The sequence below is a fragment of the Diabrotica virgifera genome, chromosome 9, assembly GCF_917563875.1.
Source record: "Diabrotica virgifera virgifera chromosome 9, PGI_DIABVI_V3a".
NCBI classification, from domain to species: Eukaryota; Metazoa; Arthropoda; class Insecta; order Coleoptera; family Chrysomelidae; genus Diabrotica; species Diabrotica virgifera.
In genome coordinates this window covers 176,237,276-176,251,600 of record NC_065451.1, presented here as the reverse complement: position 1 = coordinate 176,251,600, position 14,325 = coordinate 176,237,276, and the positions used below count along the sequence as shown (strand labels likewise).

Genomic DNA, 14,325 nt, shown 5'->3' with positions numbered 1-14,325 from the left:
ATTTTTTCAAATTTCCGTAAAATCTTTTCTTTGCGGAATTTTTCACTAACGGTGGTAAATTCTCACGTAAGAAACCTTCCTTTTTCAAATGCCGTATGATTTTTTTGTTTCAGAGATCCCAATCATGAGATTAACTGTCCGCCATCGGAACTACTTTTTTTCGAGGCCTCGATTTTGGCGCCCTCTACAACATTAGTGTACGTGCATAAATGAAAAAAGATATATTTTTTGTATTCTCCAAGAGTCAGATATTAATATGTAAAAAGTTTTGTTCATTTCTAATAAAGGTCCTGAGAAAAAAAAAATCTTGAAAAAATGCTTATTTTTGGTCTTCTAAAGTGTACTAGTACCTTAATACTTTGGCTCTGATTTTTTCAATGCACTCTTTAAACTTGGCAATATAGTTTTTAATATTTAAAACATCGATATTACGTTTCTGAAGTTGATTAAACAATATGTCACAATGCGGCATAACCATATGGAAAAAATCTAACCAATATAAGAAATCAGTATCTTTTAAGTAATTTTTCAATCCAATGGCTTGACTTAAAGTATTATTATCGTCTTCATTTTCTATAATTTTCTCTAAGCAAGCTAGAATATCTTTTTGATATAAAAATACAGTTTCTACGCATCGTGCATTAAAGTACCATCTGGTTGGCGCTGCTTTAGGTAATCTTACCTTCACAACTTCGTCCAAAACCGCTGTCCTCTTAGGAGATTTCCCAAAAAATGACGAAAAGCTGTGTAAACTGGCAAAGAATACCTTTACACTCTTGTTCTGTCCAACCGCTTTTTGTAAAATTAAGTTTAACTGGTGGGCATAGCAGTGTATGAAAGTAGCTGAGCGATATTTTTGTCTTACTTTGTTTTGAACACCACCAAATTTTCCACTCATAACGGAAGCTCCATCGAAAAACTTTGAGCGACTAGTTTTTCTGGAGTTTTATTTATTTCTAAACTGTCCAATTCATCCATAATAACGTTGGCCAGATTTTCTGCTTTAGTTCCTATCGGATTAATAAATTTCCAGAACCTTTCGTGCACATTACCATTTAATACGTAGCGAAAAATAATGACCATCTGTGTTTTATTTGAACTATCTGTAGTCTCATCTGCTTGAACGGCAAGAAAATCGGATTGTTGAATTTCAGATTTTATTTTATGATGTACGACAGCCAACATTGACTCTAGTAAATCATTTTGTATTGACTTCGATATACCTTTAAAAACTGAACTTTTGTCTAGATGTTCTTTAAAAATCGAATCCAGTTCTGATACGGAATTTACTAAACCGCGAAATACACCGGGATTTTCAGATAATTCCGTTTCATCATGGCCTCTTAACGCGAGTTCAAACGCTCAGCAGAACTTTATACAGTCAATAATTTTATTTAAAATGTATCGGTTTTTTGTTACATTGTCATTAAAAATTTTAATTGATTGTCTATACGCACTATCTAATTGCATTCGGATGTCGGCACGGCCCAGAGTTGCAAAAGACATGGCACTTTTCATGTGATTACCAGACAAAGAATGTTTTTTATTTTATCTTTCAAGTGTTTTAAATCAGTAACCCCCGTTTTGCACCACACTGGATCGTTAGAAAATAGTAAACACGGAAAACAATAAAATGCATTCGATACCTGACATCCACAAAGCCAGTCTGACAATTCATACATATTTTATCGAAAATACCGATGAACAAGTTTATTTTTGTCCATTGTAGTCTGTTTTATTTCAAGACTCGGTTTTGGAATTCCGCAATCTTTAAACTTCAAACGTTCATTAAAATTTAATTTCATTTGGCGTTGGAGTTCATTTATACTAACCACTACCGACATTTTATAAAAATCTATAATAAAATAATATTAATCTCACGAACGCACTACACTCCGAACTAATCTTACCCCTGCGTAGATAGTCACGTCTCAACCGTAGATAAGATAGAAACTGAGAGATTTTAGTCTCAACAACGAAAACGATACCTACGGTCTACGGTCAATGACCACGATTTAGTATTACAACTTGCATAAGTCCGTATTTTCGTGAACGTTCGGAATCCCAGACTGTATTCTCACAGTGAGGTCAAATAAATTTCTTGACCATCGTGAATGTTCGTATTTAGCTGTTTAAGAATAGTACTGCGGTAAATAAATTTGGCTTTTCGGTAACGTTGAACGATACTATTGTATTCCGAACACAGAATGACAGTATTTTTAATACAGAAAATTTTCTTTTTTTAAGGAAATAATTACATTATAATCGTTTGATTGTACAATTATTACAGGGAGGTCATTGACCAATTGACCTAAAGGGATAACCGCCACTGCTTACACTGAGTATTTTATTTCTGCACATAATACCTACATAATATTTAAAATATTCTCCGTTATTTATTATTCCGAGTTATTTAATAATCCCTCCGCTACTGATCGATTATAAAAAATATCACTATCTGCATATTTCGTTTTTAATTTTTAAGCATAAACAAAAATGTAATATGCCGACAAGTTGAATTTTAGGGTAATACGATATTTTTATCGATCACGGTTTTAAGTAACATGAATCATTTTTCATTAATAATCTGTAGATTTAATGAATTATATAAAATTTTTATACCTATAGAAAGGGGATTAGGCCATCATTATTAATTTGTGACATCCTATTTAATTTTAAAGAAACTTTATTTTTCTAATAATGTCTTATTGTAATGTAAAGGCATAACTTTGATTATTAATTTCGTATCGCCGTTTATTTAGTCTACTAGTAATAAAGCTATCATAATTTAATGACAAAGACAAAGCAGTTTTCACTCGGGGTTTTAGTCCTGTCGCCAGGGGGGGGGGGTACAACGGCCTCCTTAATTCAGATGGACTTACCCAAGTTTTTTTTATATATTTTGACCCGTAGAATACGAATTTTTTGGTAACAGTTGATCCGGATGTCGATAAGATTTTTATAGACAAAGAACTTGAGGAATTACATAACAGCGATTTCTCGCAAAACAAAACATCTTTTTGTATTTTTTGGGTCATTTTAAGCAAAAAATATTCCTACAAGTTTTTTCGTAGAATGCATAGTTTTCGAGATAACAGCGGTTGAACTTTCAAAAAATCGAAAAATTGCAATTTTTGAACCCGAATAACTTTTAAATAAAAAATAAAGTAGCAATTCTGCTTACCGCATTTGAAAGTTTAAGTCAAATTATATCGGTTTTGATTATTTGAATTGGTAAAAATTAATTTTTTTATTGTTAAACAAATCTATAAACACATAGTGTTTCCCGTACCTAATACATGCGTTTTAACGCATGCTACGTAGAAATTGCCTCGCTTGCACTTGTAGCTACTCTACCTACTCGTTCGATTTTAAATGAGAAATCATTGAAAACATCACTCACATACTAGGTGTTTATAACTTTGTTTAACAATAAAATAATAAATTTTTAGCAATGCAAATAATCAAAACCGATATAATTTGACAAACTTTCAAATGCGGTAAGCAGAATTGCTACTTTATTTTTTAATCAAAAGTTATTCGGGTTCAAAAATTACAATTTTTCGATTTTTTGAAAGTTCAACCGCGGTTATCTGGAAAACTATGCATTTTACGAAAAAACTTGTAGGAATATTTTTTGCTTAAAATGACCCAAAAAATACAAAAAGTTATTTCGTTTTGCGAGAAATCGCTGTTATGTAATTCCTCAAGTTCTTTGTTTATAACAATCTTATCGACATCCGGATCAACTGTTACCCAAAAAATTCGTATTCTGCGGGTCAAAATATATAAAAAAAATTGGGTAAGTCCATCTGAATTAAGGGGGCCGTTGTACCCCCCCTGGCGACAGGACTATTTTGAATATGCTAAAATTTTTATTTATCACAATAAATTGTACTTAGGTACCATCCGCATTCATTTCATTTCCTATTTTCTCCCATACGTCGTGTTTCCACGGGTATATCCAGAACGAGTTCAATTAGCTTCGATACGTCTATTTCGCAAACGAAAACAAGTAAAAATAAACATCTGGCCGTGAGTCACACGTCCCACGACCCAAGAAAACTGTACGCCGATGACAAACGTTCCCAAGTGAGACCTGCGAGCGCAAGCACTGATCGCAGGTTAGGTTTAATTTGCGGTCCCTCGCTTATAAGCCTGATTCACAAAATTGTCCACGCAGTTCGCCGGTGCAGGTTGTGTCTCGCTTAGGATCAATTTGCGCCGGGGCTTAGGCACTGCATCTAAAGTATCCCATCAAGTGGGTTGCTAAACAGGTGGATTTGTCTCTACATGAGGAATGTTGGATGGCAACTGTTTTTTTGTGTGATTGGTAGTATACAGCCAGCTACAGGAAAATTCTTTCCTTGTGGATTTTGAAATTCAACTTTCTTGAAGTTGGTTTTTTAGTTTTTTTTTGTTTTTATACACAATACCGATCGTTTTTATTATTATATACAGGGTGAGTCATGAGGAACTGTACATACTCCTACCTCGTATAGAGGCTCCTATGGGGAATAACAAATGACCATTAAAAAGTGTCTGCTCCCAATGTTTAATAATATACAGGGTGAGTTTCGCATTTTGACAGAAATTTGTATTCGTCATAATTTTTGAACGGTCAGATCGATGTGTCTCTTATTTTGGTCAATCGTTACACTATTATACCCTATTCCACGAACATACGCCTGTTTTGGATTACTTCGACAACGAATATTTTACTGTGCAAAATAAGAAGAACGAAAGTAAATTGCAAATTACATTGTTGTTTATTTAAATAATTATTAGCGCCATTTACTTTCGTACTTCTTATGTTGCACAGTAAAATATTCGTTGTCGAAGTAATCCAAAACAGGCGTATGTTCGTGGAATGGCCCATACCACCTAATCAACTGATTTATTCAAACTAGAAAAAATCAGGTCCGGCTTCAAAAAAATTAGTTTGTTTGGGTCTTAGAAAAAATTTCACCCTGTATACGCTTTTTGAAAACTATAATATTAATTTTATAAATTAGACAAATAAGCAATTAAAATAGCATTTATTTTTTTCCCACATGGTTACTTAATTTTTTATAAAAAAATCAGATTTGACTATGAATTAAAAGTTTGGTAAAGTGAACCATAGATTTAAAAAATATAACTTTTATTACACAAATTACTTTTTTTTTGAACAAATATTTAATTTATGTTACCACCCAATCAACTGATTTATACAAACTAGAAAAAAATCAGGCCCGGATTTAAAAAATTAATTCGTTTTAGTCTTAGAAAAAATTTCACCCTGTATACGCTTTTTGAAAACTCTAATATGAATTTTACAAATTAGACAAATAGGGAATTAAAATGGCATATTTATTTTTTTCCCCACACGATTACTTAATTTGTTTATAAAAAAATCAAATTTGACTATGAATAATTAAAAGTTTGGTAAAGTGAACCATATTTACTAGAAGCCAGATTTAAAAAAGTAACTTTTATTACAAAAATTATTTTTTTTTTGAACAAACATTTAATTTATGTTATCACCCAATCAACTGATTTATACAAACTAAAAAAAATCAGGCCCGGATTTAAAAAATTAGTTCGCTTTGGTCTTAGAAAAAATTTCACCCTTTATACGCTTTTTGAAAACTCTTATATGAATTTTACAAATTAGACAAATAGGCAACTAAAATGGCGTATTTATTTTTTCCCCTCACGATTACTTATTGTTTTATTAAAAAATAAAATTTTTCAAAATCGGAATTTTAGGCGTCACCATTTTTTTTTTCTATACCACGTCTAGATCTAAAACCCATAACACTTCTCTTTGGACTCTATAGTTTAACATAGACGTGATCAAATAGATAAATTTTAAATGTTTTCACTTAATTTTTGCGATTTAACTTTGCAATCAACGAATCTGCACCTTTTATTTTTAAAAATTCATAACTTTTATGAGAAGAAGACTGAAAGTCTACAACAATTTTCATAGTCTTCACAATGGTAAGAGATATGAGCTGTAAAAATTTCAGAAAAAAAAAATTATTAAACTGGAACAGAGTTGTAGCGAGTTAAACCGTGATTTCATTTTTTTTTTTCATTTTTAGGTTGAAATTCCGATTTTGACAAAGATTTTTTAATAAAAAATTAAGTAATCGTGTGGGGAAAAAATAAATATGCCATTTTAATTGCCTATTTGTCTAATTTGTAAAATTCATATTAGACATTTCAGAAAGCGTATACAGGGTGAAATTTTTTCTAAGACCAAAACGAATTAATTTTTTAAATCCGGGCCTGATTTTTTTCTAGTTTGAATAAATCAGTTGATTGGGTGGTAACAAAAACTAAATATTTGTTCAAAAAAAATTAATTTTTGTAATAAAAGTTAATTTTTATAAATCTATGGTTCACTTTACCAAACTTTTAATTATTCATAGTCAAATTTGATTTTTTTATAAAAAATTAAGTAATCGTGTGGGGAAAAAATGAATATGCCATTTTAATTGCCTATTTGTCTTTTTTGTAAAATTCATATTAGAGTTTTCAAAAAGCGTATACAGGGTGAAATTTTTTCTAAGACTTAAACGAACTAATTTTTTAAATCCGGGCCTGATTTTTTTCTAGTTAGTATAAATCAATTGTTTGGGTGGTAACATAAATTAAATATTTGTTCAAAAAAAAAAAATTAATTTTTGTAATAAAAGTTATTTTTTTTTAAAGCTATGGTTCACTTTACCAAACTTTTAATTCATAGTCAAAGGGCCTAGCCGGGTAAGATGGTGAAAAGTGCCCCCAGCTCGATTTATATTCCATATAGGCCACTTTTAAGCACATATAGAGGAACTCACTTTCTGAAATTTTTATCCCCCTAGGTGGTCACGTGACCCCCCTAGAGCCTAATTAGGCTTTTTATGTTTTTATTTTTTATCTCAGCCGCATCAAGAGCTAGCCAAAAACTTTATTTAAAAAAGTTGTAAGTTTCAAAAAGATCTATATGAAATTTTTTTTTTTAATTTTTTGGCGGGAAATTCGAATTTTTAGAACAATTTTAAACTTTTAAATAACTCTGAAAAAAAAACTAAGACACTCGTTTTTACGAAAATCAATTATAATGTGTATTTTTGCACAATCCTTCACCCTGAATTTTTTCAGATTTTTAAAATTGGTGAAACGTACCTTTAAAAATAAAAAACCGCATTTTTCGGTTTTTCTTTCGTTTTTTGATACAATTTTATACATATTTTTCAAAAAAGGCAGCACTGTCACTAGAATAGGTAAAAAATTGAAAAACAATTGGGGTTTGATTAATAAAAATTTTTTGTAACGCCATCCATTTTCAAGATACAGGGCGTTGAAGAAAACAAAATTTTACACATTTTTTACGATTTTGCTGAAACTACTGGCAACATTGTAATAAAACTTGGCGGGATTTAGGAGGTAGTTATTGTTCATGTTTTGACATACAATTAAGGATTTGATATTCATCATTGGCTCGCATAGGGGTAATGGTCTGAACTTTTTAAAGAATATAGATAGTACGCCACTGACATATTTCAAATTAACAATCGTTTTTGAATTTCTCGTTCAATTTGTGACAAAAAATGTATCTTCTTATTTTTTTATACGACCCGCCATTTTTATTCAAAAAATAAAAGATCTTAACCCTTACAAAGTATTCGAACTTCTAGTACTACATCTACATATTAGTTTCTACATCTACATAATAAACTCGTACATCCATTATCAAAATTAATTCGAATACTTTGGAAGCGTTAAGATATTTTATTTTTTGCAGCAAAACGGCGCGTCGTATGAAAAAATGAGTAGATTTTTTATTGCAAATTGAACGAGGAATTCAAAAATGATTATTAATTTGAAATATGTCAGTGGCGTACTATCTTTTTTTCTTTGAAAAGTTCAGACCGTTACCCCTATGCGCGCCAATGATGAATATCAAATCCTTAATTGTTGTCAAAACATGCACAATAACTACCTCTTAAAACCCGCCAAGTTTTATTACAATGTTGCCAGTAGTTTCGGCAAAATCGTAAAAAATATATAAAATTTTGTTTTCTTCAACGCCCTGTATCTTGAAAATGGATGGCGTTACAAAAAATTTTTATTAAGCAAACCCCAATTATTTTTCAATTTTTTACCTATTCTAATGACGGTGTTAAATTTTTTGAAAAATATGTATAAAATTATATCAAAAAACGAAAAAAAAAACCGAAAAATGCGGTTTTTTATTTTTAAAGGTACGTTTCACCAATTTTAAAAATCTGAAAAAATTCAAGGTGAAAGATTGTGCAAAAATACACATTATAATTGATTTTCGTAAAAACGAGTGTCTTAGTTTTTTTTTCAGAGTTTTTTAAAAGTTTAAAATTGTTCTAAAAATTCGAATTTCCCGCCAAAAAAACTAAAAAAAAAATTTTCATATAGATCTTTTTGAAACTTACAACTTTTTTAAATAAAGTTTTTGGCTAGCTCTTGATGCGGCTGAGATAAAAAATAAAAACCTAAAAAGCCTAATTAGGAGGGGGGTCACGTGACCACCTAGGGGGATAAAAATTTCAGAAAGTGAGTTCCTCTATATGTGCTAAAAAGTGGCCTATATGGAATTTAAATTGGGCTGGGGGCACTTTTCACCATATTACCCGGCTAGGCCCTTTGATTTTTTTATAAAAAATTAAGTAATCGTGTGGGGAAAAAAATAAATATGTCATTTTAATTGCTTATTTGTCTAATTTGTAAAATTCATATTATAGTTTTCAAAAAGCGTATACAGGGTGAAATTTTTTCTAAGACCCAAACGAACTAATTTTTTTGAAGCCGGACCTGATTTTTGTCTAGTTTGAATAAATCAGTTGATTAGGTCGTAATAGTGTAACGATTGACCAAAATAAGAGACACCTCGATCTGCCCGTTCAAAAATTATGACGAATACAAATTTCTGTCAAAATGCGAAACTCGCCCTGTATAATATTAAACAATGGGAGCAGACACTTTTTAATGGTCATTTGTTATTCTCCATAGGAGCCTCTATACAAGGTAGGAATATGTACAGTTCCTCATGACTCACCCTGTATTATGAGTATTTTGAACGTATGAAAATGTCTATGGTGAAAAGAGGACCGAAAGAAGAAGGTAATGGTTTAAGGATTACCATCGTATTGTTTATAACTTCGCCGCAAATACCCGTCAACTTTGACCTGTTGTATCTCAGGAGCTACTCTTCACAATTCAACTTTTTTTCTTTTTATGAAACGTTTTCCCGCCGATCTATATAAATGCTTCACAGCTTTTGAGATGTGGGTATACAGACGATTACTAAAAACCCTGGGTCGACAGAATTAGAAATGAGGAGGTCCTTAGACAGCTGAACCAAACAACACAACTGGTCAATATAATAAAGAGATGCAAGCTGAAATACTTCGGTCACATTGTGAGACCCCCTGAAAAATATGAACTTTTACATTCAGGGAAAGATCCAAGGTAAACGTGGTCCTGGTAGAAGAAGAACATCATGGCTGAGAAAGCTAAGGCTATGGTATGAAAAATCGTCTACATCATGATCAAAACTGTTGTCAATAAAGTCACTATTAGTCCATTCTTTCACGGTTTTTGCTCTAAATTTTAAAGAACCGCTTGGATTGACATGAAATTTGGCATACGTATAGCTTACATGTCAAAGAAAAAAAGTGATATTGTGCCGATGTGTGCTTTTGCCCTGGGGGTGACTTTCACCCCCTCTTGGAGGTGAAAAAATATATTTCCAAAATAAGTCCGGAAATGGATAAACTGACTAATTTTAAGTAACTTTTGTTCTATAGAGCTTTTTCGCCAAGTCAACACTTTTCGAGTTATTTTCGAGCGAATATGTTCATTTTTCAACAAAATAACTACATTTTTACACGGTTTTTCGCAAATTACTCAAAAAGTAAGTATTTTGTCGAAACAAACGTTCTTAGCAAAAATATAGCCTGTAAAAAAGTAAAAAAAAATGGTGTAGGCGTTAGGTCTCTGGACCTCGTAAAACCAGAGTTATAGCCAATGAAAAATAGATTCATATTCACCAAATTTCAAATAGAATACTTCGAAGTGAAATATCCAAAAAATTAAGCACTTTTTGGGGAAAACCCATTATAACTTTTTTAAAGTGTTTAAAAAAAGCTTTATTTTTGTTTTTATAAAAAGATTCTAGCATTAAATTTAAGCAAGTTACGCTCAAAATAAAGTTGGTCGCTTTTGTTTTGGCAAAAAAAAATCGGGAAGACCACCCCCTAATTAGCAACTTAAATGAAATTAATCGTTACCTAGACCACTAAGGATCTGCGAAAAAACGTCTATTTTTTGGATGTGAGAGGTGGCATTCGGATTTTTGCAGATAAAGTTAGGTGACACCTTCAGTAATCATAATTGACTTATGCTCCTTCTCAAATATGCCCGGAACATTAATAAAAAAATTAAAATATTTAAAAATTTCGAAAAACATCGATTTTTTTCCTGCTTTCTTTGCTTATAACTTTAAAACGATTCGTTTTGGAACAAAGTCGTACAGAAATAAAATAAAGATAATTGAATTTTGTATGATATACGACTGGTAAAAAATGTCTGAAGGTATTACCTTTTCTGCAATATAGCAATAAATACAAAATAAGGGGGCAAAATAAGTCTGTTGTTATTTAATATTTTTTAACCACTTTGGTGGCACATAGAACCTTAGTAATTCGCTTAGAAAATTCTTATAACTTACTTGGTCTACCAAATTTCATTAAAATCGACCTAATAGATTTTGCATAATAAATTTGTAATGTAAATGTTTTTAAAAAAGTTCAAATTTTTAAAAATCTTTCTGAACAAAAAGTAGACCATTTAGAAGTTGGCTAAGAGGTGCTCTACCTATCTAATACACTTTACAGAATTAAAATCGGATTATTTAGGGGGCCTCAGCAATATTTTAAAATTATAAAAATTTTTTTGGCTTATAAACAAATAGCTTTGTTTAATAATAAAAAAATTAATTTTTAGCAATGCAAATAATTAAAACCGGTATAATTTGACTTAAACTTGCAAATGCTGTCAGCAGAATTGCTATTTTATTTTTTAATCAAAAGTTATTCTCGTTCAAAAATTGCAATTTTTCGATTTTTTGAATGTTCCACCGCGTTTATCTCAAAAACTATGCATCCTACGAAAAAACTTGTCAGAACATTTTTTGCTTAGAATTACCCAACAAATACAAAAAAATATTTTATTTTGCGAAAAATCGATGTTATGTAATTCCTAAAGTTCTCTGTTTATAACAATCTTATCGACATCCGGATCAACTGTTACCCAAAAAATTCGTGTTCTACGGGTCAAAATATATAAAAAAACTTGGGTAAGTCCATCTAAATAAAGGAGCCCGTAGCACCCCCTCCTGGCCACAGCACTAATTTGTTTATAAGCCAAAAAATTGTTTATAACTTTAAAACATTGCTGAGGCTGCTTAAATAATCCGATTTCAATTCTGTAAAGTGCATTAGATAGGTGGAGTACTTCTTTATATGTACAAAAATTAACAAATCTTTGTATGTTCTAGTTTTTGTTGTGCAAGATTTTAAAAATTTTTAATTTTTTAAAAAAAGTTTAGATTGCAAAATTATTATGCAAAATCTAGAAGTCAATTTTAATGAAATTTGGTGTACGGTTTTAGCATATTACAAAAATTTTCTAAGCGAATTAGGAAGGTTCCAAGTGTAACCTAAGTGATGGAAAATCATTGAATAAGGCCAGGCTTGTTTTGCCCCCTTATTTTATATTTATTGCTATTTTGAAGCAAGGGTGATAAATTAAGACATTTTTAACCAATCACATCTGATAGAAAATTTAATTATCTTTGTTTTATTCCTATAGGACTTTGTTCTAAAACGAATAGTTTTAAATTTATAAGCAAAAAAAGTAGAAAAAAACGAAATTTTTTGAAATTTTTAAATACTTTATTTTTTTTATTAATGTTCCGGGGATATTTGAGAAGGAGCATAAATCAGTTATTATTAACGAAGTTATCACCTAACTTTATCCGCAAAAATCTGAATGCCACCTCTCACATCCACCTAAAAACAGATCCTTACTGGTCTATACCGCTCCACAAATTATTTTACTGTTGTGTTTTTATGATCTGTAAGTTTCATCGATTCAAAGTGCTTATTTTGGAAAGAATTTGGTTTTAAAGTAAAATTTTTTAAAATTTTAATTTTGAAAAATATGCTTTTTTCAAAATAACTTAAAAATTGTTAGAGATACCAAAAAACTCGAAAAACAAAAAAAATCAGCATTGCTTTTCTGAATATCATGTATTTTTTTGTTTTTCTCTTAGACAAAAATTGATTGAGATTTGGTGTTTCTAAATTTGCATACATTCGTGATGAGTGACTCGTTCAACCCCTTTTAACTACAGCCCTTTTAAAAATAAGGACTTTAAACCGATGAAACTTACAGATCAGATAAACAATACATACACGGGTAAAGAAACTTGTGAACTCGTAACTATTAAGTTCATTTGAGATACTAATTAGGGGGTGATTTTCCCGAATTTTTTACCAAAAAAAAAGGGACTAACTTTATTTTGAGCGTAACTTGTTTACTTTTGATGCTAGAATTTTTTTTTATAAAACAAAAATGAAGCTTTTTTAAACACTTTAAAAAAGTTGTAATGAGTTTTCCCAAAATGTGCTTCATTTTTGGTTATATCACATTAAAGTATTCCATTTGGAATTTGACGAATATGGACCTATTTTTAATTAGCTATAACTCTGCTTCTACTAGGTATAGAAACGTGATATGTACACCATTTTTTTAAATTTTTTACTGGCTATATTTTGCTATAAATGTTTTTTCGACAAAATACGTACTATTTGAGTTATTTGCAAAAAACCGTCTAAAACTGTGGTTATTTTGTTGAAAAAATGAACATATTCACTGGCAAATAACTCGAAAAGTGTTGACTTAGTGAAAAAACTGTATAGAACAAAAGTTACTTAAAATTAATCAGTTTATCAATTTTCGGACTTACTTTGGACGAATACTTTTTCACCCTCAAGAGGGGGTGAAAAGCACCCCCGCGGAGCAAAAGCACATATCCGCACAACATCACTTTTTTCTTTGTCTTGTTAGCTATGTCTATCCCAATATTCATGTCAATCCAACCTGTTCTTTAAAATTTAGAGGTTTTGCAATATTTTACCGTTAAAGAATGTACTATGAGTAAATTTTGTTCTATACATTTTTTTTGCAAAATTGACACTTTCCAAGTTCGTTCCGATTAAAACTATGCATTTTTATGCATTAAAACTATGCATTTCGGACTATATAGCGAATGTGGTAGCCAACATGATATCCAATGATCGATAACGATCATGGAACTAGAAGAAGAAAGATATCACATGAAGAAGTTTACTTACCTGAGGCGAAATTTAATTTGGATTGTTTCAGTCCATCTCCAGCTTTTTTCTTTCCACCTTTCGGCTTTTTTTCAAGTTCTTCGGGAGTGCCTAATTTATCTTTCAGTGTTTTCTTACTTTTAACCATTGAATCAAATTCATCTTCTTCCTGTACATAAACAATAAGCTTGCTAATAAAACGCATATACAGTCCATGCTCAATTTATTAGACTCGCCCTAGAAATATCAGTTTTTTTCTTTGAAACCAGTTAAAAGTATGTTCAAAGTCATACGGTACTGCTGAATGGGTTAAATAACAATTACTTGATAATCGTGCTACATAATTAATTTAAAGATGGTGAGACTTTTTGATTGAATTGTGAAAACTTGGAAGATGGCAATAGAATGGGCTAAAAGGGTGCAATGACTCGACTTTTTTAACTTTACTTTTTTAATTAAATTAGTGGTTGATATTCAAATTTTCGTTAAATTTGCAAGAAGTAAGTGTTAATATTAGTCTTTATTAATGTTAGTTTTTAATTTGTTTAATTTATTTTAACATATTAATAAAAATATGTTAATTTATAAAAGACGAATGTCTTCGTTTGGAATTTTTTCATATGGGTGATTGTAAAGATCTTTTTGTTGAGCAAATCTTTTCTGCTCTCTTCTGTTACTGCTCTTTTACAAAATACTACATGTATGAAAGAGAAATAGCAAAAAATATGGCATATCTTTATCGTCAGTTCGAAGGTTGAGTCAAAAACTTAAAGAGAAACATCTTGTTACATCGGTTTGAAGGGGTCGGTACGGTAGAAAGATTTCAGTCACCCCCAGAGGGCAAAGAATTTTAAAGAATTTGGCTGTAAAACACAGAAGACTCACCCATTGTCATATAAGGAATACATTGGAAGAATGA

General features: G+C 30.7%; 1 protein-coding gene across 2 annotated transcripts in view; it reads right to left on the bottom strand.

Moving 5' to 3' along the window:
* Positions 1 to 14,325, bottom strand: part of LOC126891975 (DNA topoisomerase 2) — a 255,500-nt gene that overhangs the window by 43,692 nt on the left and 197,483 nt on the right. For both annotated transcript variants that reach the window (XM_050661332.1, XM_050661333.1), the window contains one exon: positions 13,428 to 13,575. In XM_050661332.1, coding sequence (XP_050517289.1) covers positions 13,428 to 13,575 — 148 coding nt within the window. The remainder of the gene's footprint in view (positions 1 to 13,427; positions 13,576 to 14,325) is intronic.